General features: G+C 43.0%; 1 protein-coding gene across 7 annotated transcripts in view; it reads left to right on the top strand.

Moving 5' to 3' along the window:
• The window catches only part of LOC306755104 (ankyrin repeat and SAM domain-containing protein 1A), a gene marked incomplete at its 5' end in the record, with an annotated part of 63958 nt that overhangs the window by 33519 nt on the left and 16463 nt on the right, over positions 1-13976 (top strand). For 5 of the 7 annotated variants that reach the window (XM_079239366.1, XM_079239364.1, XM_079239363.1 and 2 more), the window contains 2 exons: positions 8933-9002; positions 12012-12127. In XM_079239366.1, coding sequence (XP_079095492.1) covers positions 8933-9002; positions 12012-12127 — 186 coding nt within the window. The remainder of the gene's footprint in view (positions 1-8932; positions 9003-12011; positions 12128-13976) is intronic. The other 2 variants (XM_079239365.1, XM_079239362.1) reach the window with 1 other exon arrangement.

Genomic DNA, 13976 nt, shown 5'->3' with positions numbered 1-13976 from the left:
CTCTGGCATCTGGGATTTCTCAAAGTTGCACTTATTAGATTTTCAATTCAAGAGGTTAAAAACTCTGTTGGCTGTAATGGACTTGTTCAGTCAACTCCAGGCCAGCTGTTGTCTGCTGGGGAGGGGATGTGTGCACAGACCTGAAAACACGGCACCTGATTAAAAGTCATGTATCTGCATGTAAATGGTTTAATAAAAAAAAATAAAAAAAAAGCATGTAGATTAGAGCAGACAACCTCTTGTCTGGTTGTCCGCTAAAACTCACTCAGTTGTACCAAAAACTACTTCTTCATAATTCTGCAGTGGAAATTTTACTTGGCCCCAAATTTTTTCTCCACAATTGTGGCCTTTGTTCATTGTCCCAGTGGATATTCCAAACTAAATATATCCCTCCTCCATTCAGCACTTTTAATGCTTTGTCTGGATGCGGCTAAAGAGCCAAATGGAGCTGCAGTGTGGGGCGATTAGAGGAGACAAGATGGGGATTTTGCAGCTGAGACTCTGGAAGAATAAGACAAGGCTCAGAGAGAAGGTGGAAGCTGCAGGGTTGTCTTTGTTCAGCTCCTCTCCTTTGCTTGCAGAGATACAAACAGGATCCTCTGCAGAGACAGTACAACCCATCAGAAAAACTAAAGACACCATGCAAGTTGTACTCCTCATGCTTTACATGTCAAAGTAGATAACAGACACAGGAAGGATCAGTGCTTCCTTTCTCCACAGTGATGAGATCATGTTGCTGCTTGTGTTGCTACGGCTGCAGTAGTTCGATAGTTGTGTGTTGATACTATTTACACTTCTGTGAGAGTACGGGTTCATTATTTAGTCAGTAATAAATTGCCAGATGAAGGGTGGCTGTAGCTGCACTGAGAGATGTTAACAGCAGTCACACGCCGGCAAAGCAGCGAGGGGGAAGAGGAGATTAAGGAAGAGGGTCTTTGATGCACATTTCTGCATGACAGCAGTTTGATCTGGTGTTTGCTCTGACTGGAAATATTCCCATCAACACTTCCATATTTAGCAGCTCTCAGATGGTTAAAGACTGTTTTAATATTAACAAATATGTAAAACCCAGAATGTTTAGATGCAAACACTGAAGGGAGAGTTATATAACGGCAAAAATATTTTGAGGGTGCACTTTGTGCCAAAATAAAGATCAGTGATGGGGAAATGAAATATACTGTATTAGAGATGCATGATATTGGAGTTTTTTTGCCCAATTTTTGATATGTTGATATTTTACCACTCGTTTGGTCGATACCAGATTCAGATTTCCTGAAATAACTTCTATTTTTATTCCATGTTCTTTCAACATATGTGGCTGCTGCCATATTTGTGCCACTTTTTTTTAAGTAGTGTGTCAGATGGAACACATGAACACGTGTGTGAAGTGAGAACCACCCGAGCTTTAAATCTGCAGCACCAGCTTTGTTTGATAGGTGCGAGAGCGCCGTTTGGGATAAGTAACACTTTAAAAAAAGCACATAGAGAGAAGCAATACACGCGTTCATTAGTAGTTACCTGATATGCAGACATCGCTGCACCTGAGGCTACTGGATCCACTCACCGATTAAAACATGTTTACGTCTGGAAGAATATTGGCCTCTGATGGCCACCGTCAATTCACGTCCGTGGCATCAAATCAGCAATTTGTCAGATTTAATGACATATCAGTGCGAATTTGCAGATTGCAGCCAGAGGAACACCCTCACACATCACACATCTCGACCATTTGAGAAACTACTGTGGCCATAAAAAAAATAGTGATCTGGAAAGAAATCCTAGTATGTCCTTCCTGAGCTGCTGTAGTTAAGCCACAGGTTCTAAGGGAATGATCAACTCCCTTCAGACTTGTAGTGATTTACTGTCTTCATAGCAATATTAAGTGTTCATGGATGTATTTGCAGCCTCACCCTGGATTTAAATATCTTTACTGAACAAAATAAAATGCAGCAGAGCGAAATGGATGCAAACATTTTCTTTGAACCAAACTTGCTTTTAGTATCAAAGTATTCCATTAATATATAGGATTAATGTCAAATTCTTGTCAAACACGCAATCCACAAAGTATCAATGTATGTTTTTTTTTTTTGGTTTTTTTTTTGGTTTTTTTTGCTAATTCTTATATAAAGACATGAGATAAACTGCTCCCGAGGCGAAGAACTCTGTGATCCAGCAGAGTAAAAAGCCCCCCCCCCCCCTTTCATAAAAGTGAGGGGTTTTGTGCGCTTGAGTGTAAACTCCCCCTGGAAGTGTCTGCTCTCTGACAGGGCACTGTACAGTCTAATTATCCAGTTTCATGAACACCTCCGCTCCCTGCGCTGCGCCAGAGGGACCTGCCCTCCGAGAGCGCGACAGGATTAAGGCAGCCGTGTGATTACTTGGTTATTGGAGACTGCTGCTCCTCCCAGAAACCCTCCGTGGCCCTTAATAATCCTGGAGCTGTGCTATTTGGCTTTTCCCTGGTGCTTCTGCACACATTAAGTAAACAGGCCGGGCAGGGGAACTGGTCTCTGTTAGAGGAGGAGCCAAACCAGAAGGTATCGGTGTCCTTCCGCTCTGACATGTTTTCCCTTGTGGCATGGAGAGCAGGTTGTGTTATTGGCTTCTAGCTGAAGGAGAAATCCTACCAGAAAGGGAGAGGCGCTTGCCATGCGCACCCCTATGACTGCATGCAACCAAGTGAACTGTCCAGCTTTTAGGTTTTCCTGAATGCAACTATTAGATCTTAAAGTTTGCTGCTAGCAGAGAGCACTACACTTGACGTTTGCATTTTATGTACTCATCAGCGAGTCAGCAACACAACTGAAGGATTTCGGGGGATTACAACAACAATGCTGTTGAGCCTTAAATGTGTGATTCTGCTTTGGCTGATTCTGTTGTATACAAGGCACCGACTGAGGCTGAGTTCTTCCTGCGATGGATCTCATGTGTGTGCAGCCTCCCTGACATGCTCTCTGTTCACAGCGCAGAGACTGTATTTGTGTGTGAAGCAGCCTGTCAGCTAGACCAATGGATCTCACATTTATGCATGGCAGGAAGGGGGAATTTGAAATGTACGAGCCTTAAGCTCCGACGTACAAAATTTAAGCCTGCTGCCTCTCAGAGGAGGCTTTGAGGAAGCAAGATATGAGCAGTTAACTCTGTCCTTTCTGGCAGCACCGATGCTACATTGTTCTATTTTTTTTATTTTTCTTTTACGAAAACTTCAAATGAAATCAGCTCTCATTGATTTGGTTACTTTTAAGCGCAGGTTCTGTGCTTAAAGCAGGAAGCTTGAATCTTCCTTCTGGTGCTTTTATGTGGGACTGAGACGTAGAAATAATCACAAGCTGGTTTTAAAGTGCTTCTTCTTATTATTATGAGCAGAATGTGTGAGGAAAGTAGTTCAAGTTTGATTGGGAGTAGCCTTCCCTGCACTCTCTTTGATGGTGCTTGGAGTGTCCTGAAATTTTTAAAGCCTTTTTTTTTGTCTCAGTTCTCCTCTATTCTTCCTTCACTTCATCACTTATCACTCCATCTACGGTATGTCCTTGAGTTGCCATGACATCCACCTTGCTGGTGCTCTAATAAGCTATTTAACAGCGTTTGTCCAGCAGGTCCCAGGACACTGCCAAACCCACCCCAGAGTGCATTCACACACTCCTCTAAGAAAAGAAAAAAAAGAAAAACATCTTTTTCTTCTCTTAATCTGAGTCTGCTAAATATTCTGGTCCTCACACCCACTTTCTTTTTCTTTTCTGTATCTGTCCGTACTCCCTCTCCTCCTCCTTTTGAGACACACAAACACACACGTAGATACACTGCCTCTGGTTTCAAGACGGGCAGATTTGACTTGCATGAGGTCTTGGCCTATGCATCTCTCCATTTAAGGAGCTCAAGGGTGTGTGCGTGTGTGTGTGTTTTGTGTGAATGTGTGCTGGTGTGGAAAGCGCATACTAATGCTGGTTGGTCCTTGCAATCAGACTGGAGATGACAATCCAGGGGGGCATATTGTGTGGGCCAACACTCCCATAGAGAAGGAGACAGAGCTCCAAACAGAGACAGAAGGATCTGCGGCCCCAGTCCACTTTTTAACTTTCGATTTGCACTCCACAGACCCAGTAGCCACCATGAAACCAGCTTTTGTGAGTATCGATTCCCTTACAGAGCAGCCGATGTGCCAGAGGCTCATCCATCTTCTACACCTACTTTGAATGAACTGAACTTTGTATATTTTCCATTTAAAACTTTTTTTTTTTCATTGTGTGATGCACTGAAGTTTTTTTTTGTTTTTTGTTTTTTTTTTACCAAGCATCAGAATTGAGTTGAAGCTTCTGTCTTTCTTTCATCTTCTTCTTGTTTTGCTGCCTTTTTCTTTGAAAGACTCCTCCACTGCCGTATTGTAAGCTCGGATGTCTTCCTGTCCTCATTGCTCTCTTGTGTTGACGTGTCATGGCTTGTCTCTGGTTTGGCGTTGCGTTTTATTCCTTTGGACTTGCTGTTTAGTCAGGAGAAGTCTTGTGTTTCTGACCCACTGGGATCAAACCACACTGTGTGTGTGTGTGTGTGTGTGTGAGACAGAGAGGTAGACCCAGCAGGGGATATCTTTTCTTTAATCCCCAAAAGAGGCCGAACACAGGAGAACCACAGGTGACTGAGACATGTAGCTACCACTTCACCCACTGGAGATGGGGGGATGGTCCATTTGCTCTCAGCTGAATGAAGAATTTCAACTTTTTTGGATCCTTTGGGGGACGGGTTTACAAGGTTTTTGCGGACTCTGAAGGGCAACTGTTCCTAAAACTGGAAGCACTGACATTGGTTTATTTCAGGATGATGTTAATGTGCCTGCTGACTGTGCTTTATCCCACCGTTGGCACCCGCTACAGAAAGCGTTTGTGTTCCCCTTGATGCCTGAGTTCATAGTTTTCAGCCAGCCGTTGTTCGCCTGCCAGCTTGCCAATTTGAGGCCGGTGGTCCAGGCATGCTCTGTTCAGCCCAACGCACTGCGCCAGGCGTCTTTAGCTCTCACGCCATCGCTTTTCTGGGCTCTGTTTGCTTGTTTAGATTCTCAAGGCTGCTAATGAAAAGATAGTTTCAAGTCCTGGTTTTATAGCATGAGGCTATGAAATGAGTCCGCAGGCCTGCTGTGAGAAGCATGATAAATGGCTTTAATCTCCCCCTGACCGTCTCTCATCACGCCAACTCCTCAGCTGTTGACCTCTGCCTCGCTGGTGACTTCTGACCCGACTCTTTATGTATCGCCGCTCACACTGAGTCCAAGTAACAATGGATGCTTCCATTTTGGCTCCCTGTATTGATTCAGTGCCGCATCACAAAAACTCCCTCCACTCTCTGCTCTTTATTAATCCCCACCACTCGGAGCATCTCAGTCCTCCATGAAATGTAGAGCCTTTTTCTTTTTCCCTGTAATGGATGTCATTTACGTTGAGGAAATTAGTGGGTTGTATCCCTTGATAAGGATATATTTACCCAGCTCCAACACTGTCTGTATCACACCTGCCTTTCACAGTAGCCGCCTCTGAATCTCATCGGACCGGCTAGCATTCCCTTTTCCATTACACTGTGCACGTAAAGTCGATACTCTGAGACAGAATGCACAGTTTACATTTTGATTCCTGTGAACTTGTGTGACAGCGCGAGTGCTTGTTCAGCTGATCATTAGCATTTCTTTTTCCCTTTTTTTTCCCCCCACTGCAGTGTGAGACTCAGAGAGCTGTGGGGTTGTGGAACAGCAAAGAGAATATTACAGCCGCTGCTTCTGTGTTTAAAAGTACTGGCGTGCCTCATCTCCACAGAGGCGAAGGCACAAACTTGCTATTGCACGTCAGAGTGAGATCTCAGCTCCATCTTGTCCCCCTTTTTTTTTTTTTTCTTGCCTCATTGCTGAAGAGTGATGCCTCCAACAGGAGCATTATCCTCCTTTTAGTGCAGCCACAGGCCATTTTATGAGACCCGAGACCTGTCTTGTCCTCATTAACTCCAGAGTTGTGGCTGCTCTGTTTGTGTGTGATTTCACAGATCGGACCCCTGATTCATGTCGGCGCTCATCTGCAGCTTTCTAATTGGCTTGGGTCAAGTAATTCAGGTTGTTATGAGAGTGTTCGGATCACATCAAGCTGAGTTTTGAATAAAAATGGATAAAAGATTGATATCTCAGACAAAAATGTCATCTACTGTGTTGCAGTAACTTAACCTCTTTATTACCACCAGAGGTAATGAAGAGGTTAACCCATTGATACCAGATGTCCTGTGACACGACAAATAAATTGGTATTTTACTCAGTCTCCTCTCCAAGTACCTGCACACGTTATGGAGACCATTGGAAAGCTTAGACTATCTAGATTCGAATAATGCATGCAGGTTACTGTAGATTCAGTAAACACTCATTTCAGATCAGTCACAGATGTAAGAGTACATGCAATGTACCTTCGAACTAATACAGTTCTCCAGTAGCAGATGATGGAACAACTAGTCTTGTCAGATCAGCAAGCCTCCAGTAGAATAGTTTTAGTAGAATAGTCCATAGTCCAGTAGAATAGTATTTCGGGTGAAAAAGGCAGGATTTTTAAGATGTTTCGGGATAGCTAACTTCATGCCGTTAGTCTTAAAGCAGATGTTTTTGCAAATAAACATATAAAAATTATTAATAATTTGACATTTTGCCAATATATTGGTCTGGAATTCATCATCTTCATTGCTAATCATCATCTAAAACCAACAGGACTCACTGTGCACAGATGTGTAACACCTATGTACAAGGAGCATGCGGTGGAGAGTACTGGTTGAGCTTTTGGGAATAATCAATATGATTGGAATATTTGGGAATCTCATTAACTACAGTCAAATATTACTACATAGGCGTTATAATTACTAGTTCACATGTGGTAAATGTGTTTTAAACAAGACATTAAAGTACGACTAAATGTGGGGTTTTTTTTAATGCTTTTAAGCCATTTGGCAGCATTACGTCGACGTTTTCCAGTCAGTATTTGCTGGGTGTGTTTTCCAAATAAAACTGGTTGGTTTTAATAAGCCTCTCTGAGAATAGCTGACAGCATCTATGTATAAATCATACTGAAGTCAAAACAAAACCCAAAATTCTGTCTTGACAGACAAAATCGACTCGCACTTCAAAAAAAGGACGATCTAATTCCCTTGACAGCGTAAGAATCCCATCTTCATATGAATACCTGCTGGTCCTTTGTTGGGTGGGCTGTGGCTCTGTCCTTTTCTGGGGGCGTTCTCTGTAGAGGTAGATGGGATCCTTTCAGATTTTATGAATCTCTTTGAAATGTAATAATCTTTGTGAGTATTCATTTCTTCTTCTGCACAAGCACAGGCACTTTACTTTATGATAAGATATCCAGCCTGACAGCAGCAAATTATAATGGATGTATCCATCTAAAAAGTTAAATCCCTCTCTCTCCCCCTTGTGTCCCTCTGACTTCCACATCCTGATCAATGACGAACAAACGTAGACTCTGGTCTCCTCCCACCGCTTTATTGCATATATAATTACACTAATGGGGACTCGTTATTGGACTGTTTGAGCTGCAGCCAGGACTTGTGCTCCAGAAGCTGAATACTTTGAGAGAAGAAAATCTTTCAGCAAGCCACATAAAGCTACCTATTCACCCCAGTTTCTCTAATGTGGCCTTTTTCTAACACCATGGAAGTGACGCGACAGTAACTTGGCAGGCTGACCACAGCCCTGTCAGTCTCTTTCCTTTTCATTTCATTCACACCTCGTAGTCAAGCATATTCAGATCAACTCTTTGACACTTGAATTTTATATATATAATATTGCTTCTAAATGCAATTTAGGAAACTGCAGCATTGTGCATGCATTGTGTTGTGATGCATGACATTAAACTGGGTATGCTAGTCCTTTCAGGGGTCGATAGTACTCTTTCTTTGTCATCTCTCTATGCATTTAATTTGGTCTGTTCTGATTAAAGAGCTCGAGAGGTGTGTGAAAAGAAGTGTCAGAAATATTGTGGCAGGTTTTGACTGCAGCTGCCTGCAGCCTAGGAGCAACAACTCCCCAAATATGAAAAATAGCTGGGATTATAATACTGTGATGAAAAATACAACCATTTTCATTTACAGGATCCTTTAAAGCATGTTTCCATGGATATGTGTGGGGTTGTGGGGGTGCTTGCAATTCTTTCCTGTCCAAAAACTTGCATGTTAGGTCAGCAGATGATTGTTATTCTGATGTGTGTGCGTGTATATGTGTGTGTGATTGTTTTTTTTAAATGTTTGCCTGAGAAGACCGAGTGAAGGTTTAGTCCAGTTTCAGAATTCTTCAACCTCGAATGACCTTCTCCAGGATGTAGAGAGTAGACGAAGCCTCTGCTGTGACTCCTGGATCACACAACACACTGTGGGACTTGGACTTTTGGTTGTTTATTGGGTCATTCTGTACTTCACTCACTCACCTCAGCTTCTTTATGCTGTTTATTTATTTATTTTGTATAGAAGCTTATCTTAACGTTTAAATATCCTAAAACTCTTCTCCAAATACATTTTGGCTAAACTTCTGTTTAGTTTAGCCCTTAAACGATCGAATTGTATCACATATTTTATGTGTGCACTGAATAGTTGTGCTTGTAAAACCATTTTAATGAATCCTTTTTGGAAATTTAACATTTATTGAAGATATTTATTTCCATCTGTATCTTATACTTATTTGTCTGCAAAACTTTACCAACTTTTTGCAGAATCCACAAGCTGTAAAGAAATGCTTGCATAACGTTCTCAGTGGTATTTATGACACAGACTTGAAGAGTCGGGTGAGTTGAAAAGGAATGACCCCAGTGTTTAAAGCATGGGGGCTTTTTTTTTCCAGTATCACTGCTGCTGAACGGTGGAGGACTAACATTGATGACTCTTCCAGACTCTTATCTCTGTCTGTTCCTGTCCACAGATCGAGAAGATCATGACGCTGATTGGAGCCGGCATCGACTTTTCCAGAGATCAGCAATATGCTACACCAGGTAGAGTATAGAGTAACCATCATGATCCCAGCATGCTGTAAAACGGTGGTTAGCTTAATGCCTGGAAGCTGAATGCGTTGTTCTGAATTTAAAAGTAAATCTCAGATGAAAGCTGGAAGTTTAAGGGCAGAGCTGTAAACTGGATAATAACCTTTGTAATAAATGGTGCAACTGCAGCATTATTCATTTCCTGTGATAGTTGTTGCAAGCCCGTCAGGTTTGGAAAATTCGACTTGAAAATGCGTTTATTGAAAAACCCTCGTCCAGCCGTACTTCCTGTTGTGTGATTCATTATGGCCTTTTTCAACAGTTCTTTTAGTTTTATTGAAAGGAAGCCTGAACAAAAAATAAAACTTTAAAATAAAAATAAAACTTATTATATTAACACCAGCGTTGGTTTTCTGAAAGTGAGGTTTTTCAAAGATGGAAAATGTTTTTGTTTTACAGTAATAGAGAAAATCATTTCAGTTGGAGACGGACATTTTTGTTTACTTTGTTTAATTATGAATAGTCATGACATATGACTTCTATGCTGTCTAAGTTTGAAACTAACTGAATTTATTTTCCTTAGCACAGCTTTAGATTAAGATTAGGAAGGTGTATTTGCTCCTAATGTCGTTTGGGAAAGTTGTGAGACTGAATCAATTCTTTACAGCTTGGAATCCTTACATCGATCAAGAGTACAAATAGAGTAATGTTGGGCACAGCACTCAAATGTCTGCTAAACATTAAGGAGTATGTCTTTATTTCTTATAAATCAGGGTTTCTTTCAGCCTTTTCCTCCTACCTTTAGATTCTTTCCAAGTCCAAAGCATCTGAAGAACAATTGAAGGCATCATTTGCCTTCCTGTGATTCTTTTTTGCTTTTCAAATCATGTCATCGGTGTTGATGGGTGCTACTGAAATAATGAACTTCTTCCTTTCAACCCCCCCCCCCCCCCCCCCCCCCCCCCCCCCCCCCCAACACACACACACACACACAATACACACACACACACACACACACACACATCATTTAGCATTCACCTTCACTTTGGCTCTGCTGTCTTGAAATATACTTAAGCAGTGCAGCACTTCAGTTTCTCCACACACACACTTCTTATTCTGAACCCTCTGCTTTTCATGCCTTGCACTGGAGTGGGCTGTTTAAATATTAACCACTACTTATGTCAAGGGGCGGGGGCTCATTTGGCTCTATAGTCTTATGGAAAGCTGACACTACTGCAGTGAGGTCGTTAGCGCCCCTTCACAGGCTGCGTCTGCCTGATGCGATGCTGCATCCGAGTCCATCGCTGTGAGCCGCAGCCTTTTAGCCGCCTGGCCGACAGAGACAGCTGTCAGGAGGCCGTCAAGGGAGTCGCTGGAGAGAAAGCACACGAGCAGCCGCATCACGTCCCCCCCCTCCCGCTTCTATTACTCCAGTGTTTGCCAGTGGTGCTTGGACTTGATTGGCTCCTAGCCTGCAGTGTTCTTGTGTTTTCACCTCTACTGACGGACTTCTCTGTCTTAAGAGAAGGAATAGTGGAAGAGGTAGATGGAAATCTTCCAAATGCAAAAAAATAAAGAAGGGAACAAGGCAAAAACTGCAGAAAAGCCAAAACAAATGCAAGATGGGGGGGGGGGGGGGGGGGGGGGGGGGTGCACAAGCTGATATGGTACATGCATTGACAAAGAGCAGCCACCTGCAGTGTTTCAGAGAAAGAGGGGGCAGCAGAGGAGTGCATGCAACGAGTGGAGAGAGAGGAGAGGGGAGTCGGAGGCAGCAGAGCTGCAAACAGGCAGGACAATAGGAGGACTGCAACTCGCCATGCAGGATTAGGTGGTGAAGGATTCGGATGACGTTTTTCTAGAACAAAAGGCTGCTGTTGACCACGTCCAGACTGTTTTAGCTCACTTGTCTGCAGCAGAGTTACTTCTGGGAGCAAGCTCTATTTAAAAGTGCTCCTTCAAGTGGCCGACTGGATTCTCACTTCTCGTCTGGATTTTTCTTGTTTTTTCTTCGTTGACAAACTTCCAAAGTTTTGGTGTGACCAGATGGAGTTGTTGCTGTGGGACTCTCATCTGGAACAGGGTTGGTTCTACTGCAAGATGAGCAGATTAGACAAAGACTGACAAGCCGAAGGGAAACTTTTAGATGTGCATTTTCTGCATAAATGTCCGTATAGGTTATGATGTCTGTCTGAATGCGTTAGAGAAGCCGTAACTGATTTCCGTTGTTTAAAGAGGGAGCGTGTGAGAGTAAGATGTCCACAGGAGCAGAGGTAGTCATCTGTCTTCGTCCAGTGTGGCTGCTCTCCGCTCAGGCTCCTGACCGCTGACACTGTAGCACTGCTTTGTGATCAATCTCAGCTCTTTGCAGACATGTCACAGTCCCGTCACAGTCCCCCCTTGCTTTCTTTCTGCCTCTGCTGCTTTTTTCTTCTTCACATCCTATCTCAAGTTGATCCCTGGCTTATGTTTGGTGGATTTTATCTGGTTAAGTGAAGAAGGATTGGGTGTTTTTACTAGTTAGCCATATAACTTTCCGCCTGTTTGAAACAAGCTGCTTTCACTGGAAGAGCTTCTTCAAAGTGATGAACTTTTACTCCCCATTCTGATTCTTTGTGTTTCATTACACAGCTGGAGTATTATCAGTTCATTTTTTTTACTAAAATTTTGGTAAATTCTCATCAGTCATGCAGGAGATTGAGTGCAAATCTGTTTGTGGCATGTTTCTTCTAAACTAGAGCAAAGAATTCTGTGGATGGTAGTCCACCAGCTCATATCGCTTTCATCACCTCCTCTTGTCAGGGGTAGTTTAAGACTTCTAGGGTAGCTTTGGTTCGGCCACCGCAGCCTTGCGGGAGCTGACGCCCTGTCCACGGATTACGCTGTCTCCCTCAGCCTCTTGTTGCCGGTGCGCTCGGCTCTGCTGGCCGAGAATGATGTGGCAATGCCACGTCTCATCCTCAGAGTGCCGCTGCTACCGCCTGAAAGGTTTCTCACTCCTGAAGCGCTTTCCCCTGTCAGCAGGTGCTGCAGGCCGGCTGCTGGACCAGCCTGTGGGAGACTGGCTGGAGCATGTGGGGCTGCCGCAGTATGAGAGCAAACTGCTGCTGAATGGATTTGATGACCTGCACTACATGGTGAGCTCTTCATTCTTTCATACGATCATATCATCTCCATCCTGTTTGCCTTACTTCCTCTCTTTGAACTTTCAAGTTTTTTTTTCTGCTCACGTCTTTCACTGATTATTTTTAAGGGTTGTGTTAGTGTGCAATAATCCTGCAGAAATCATCCGTAATACAACTGCATATGTTTAATCTCAGTGAGCTGCAATCCTGATCTTCTAACGGCTACAATTATTTCTGGATGGATGCAGCACAGAAGTCAATATGGCAACTGGATCCCATTCTGAATAACATCACAATATTTACTGCTTCATTCAGTTTTTTTGAGTGTTTTTATTTTGTGCCAAGCTCTCATGCAGAGCATCCACAGGTCTTTACTAGCTTTACCAGCCATCTAACTCAGCAGAATGAAGCTGCTGTCGTGGCCTCTCTCCTCAAATGGATAGTGAAAGAAGCATCTGGTTCCCATCTATCAGGCCAGAAAAGACGAGCATCTCACTGATCTACTCGATGCTGTTGCCAGGCCGACAAGTTAATACAGCGCACAGAGCCGCTCTGAGTTAGTTGTGTTGCTTTTGTCTGTAATGAGGACAGACGGAGGAGAGAATGAGGGACCCAGCTGCTTGCCTGAGCTGGTAAATACCTTAAAGATGAAACAATCATCATGTGTGTCTTAAAGCCCAGCACACACCTTCTCCTAAACATTTTACACAATCAGTCATTCACTTGTCATGTGTTTGTCAAGAAAAAAAACATGGTGCATTTTCTCATGAGAAGTTTATTTACTTACATTTAGCTGATATATTTCCATTAAAATAAATGCTAGCTGGATGTAGAGGCCTGGCCCAAAACAGGAGCAACAGCTGATCAATGAAACAATAAAAATAAACAGAATTGGCAAAAAATAAAACAGGTGGGATGTTGGCCACAAGCCAGACCAGGACTTCATTCAAGCTGAACGTTGTGAAGAAGGATGATCTATTCAGATCTGTGATGCTCGATGGGCTCTACAAACGTATGTGCTTCTAATGCAAAGCATGCATCTTGGATTTCTTACAAACAGCTTCCAGTGCAGCTTCTAATTTTATTCTGATTCACAAGAAACAAAACTTAAAAAAAAAAAAACAATCTCAGACCTCAGCACTTCATTTTCAACTCCTTTATTCAGTTACGTAGTGTCACGTGCATATCTTGCAGGGAAAAGTCAAAACTTCTTATTTATGTTGTCCTTGACATACAGCAGTTGGCTTTATCTGTTCTCAGCATTTTCGTCATGAGGCAGATGTCCCATTGTCTGTCTGCACAAACGGGATCTTTGCTTGGGGCAAAACCACTCCTTAAATCCAATGTTTCCACAAACACAGACATGAATAACTAAATCAGAGAGCTACGTGGCGGCAGTCACAAGCTGACCGAACCCACTGTTGTCATAGCAACATAGCATGTAAGCAGGAAGAATCCAGATTTTATTAGCAGCTAACAAACCTAAATCACTGTCTAAAACTCTGTCAGATGTAGCCTGCATTTGTGACCACATCTTCTACTTTTTTTTAATCTGACGATGTAAAAAATCGGCATGTTCTGTGTTCCTTCAAGAAAGAACCGTAGCTGAGAAGTGACGTGTCCGCTGCAGCCAGGTGTTTGAACGAGGTGACTAAGTAAACTGCGTTTACTCTGCCACTAAGTCCACCGTCATCTCAGTCTAACCTGCAGGCTCGCTTTAGAAGTGGATCAATGCCGACGCTGATTGGGTTGTGTTCAAGCAGCGCAGCAAAGGACGAGCCTCCGCTGAAACCAATTAGATGCTTTTTATCGACTTGTGGAGCAAATGTCCCCGACCAACTGAGCTGTGTGAAGCCATGCA

Source organism: Telmatherina bonti (genome assembly GCF_933228915.1).
Source record: "Telmatherina bonti genome assembly, chromosome: 4".
Classification (NCBI taxonomy): domain Eukaryota; kingdom Metazoa; phylum Chordata; class Actinopteri; order Atheriniformes; family Telmatherinidae; genus Telmatherina; species Telmatherina bonti.
This window is presented reverse-complemented; position numbering and strand designations above follow the sequence as displayed.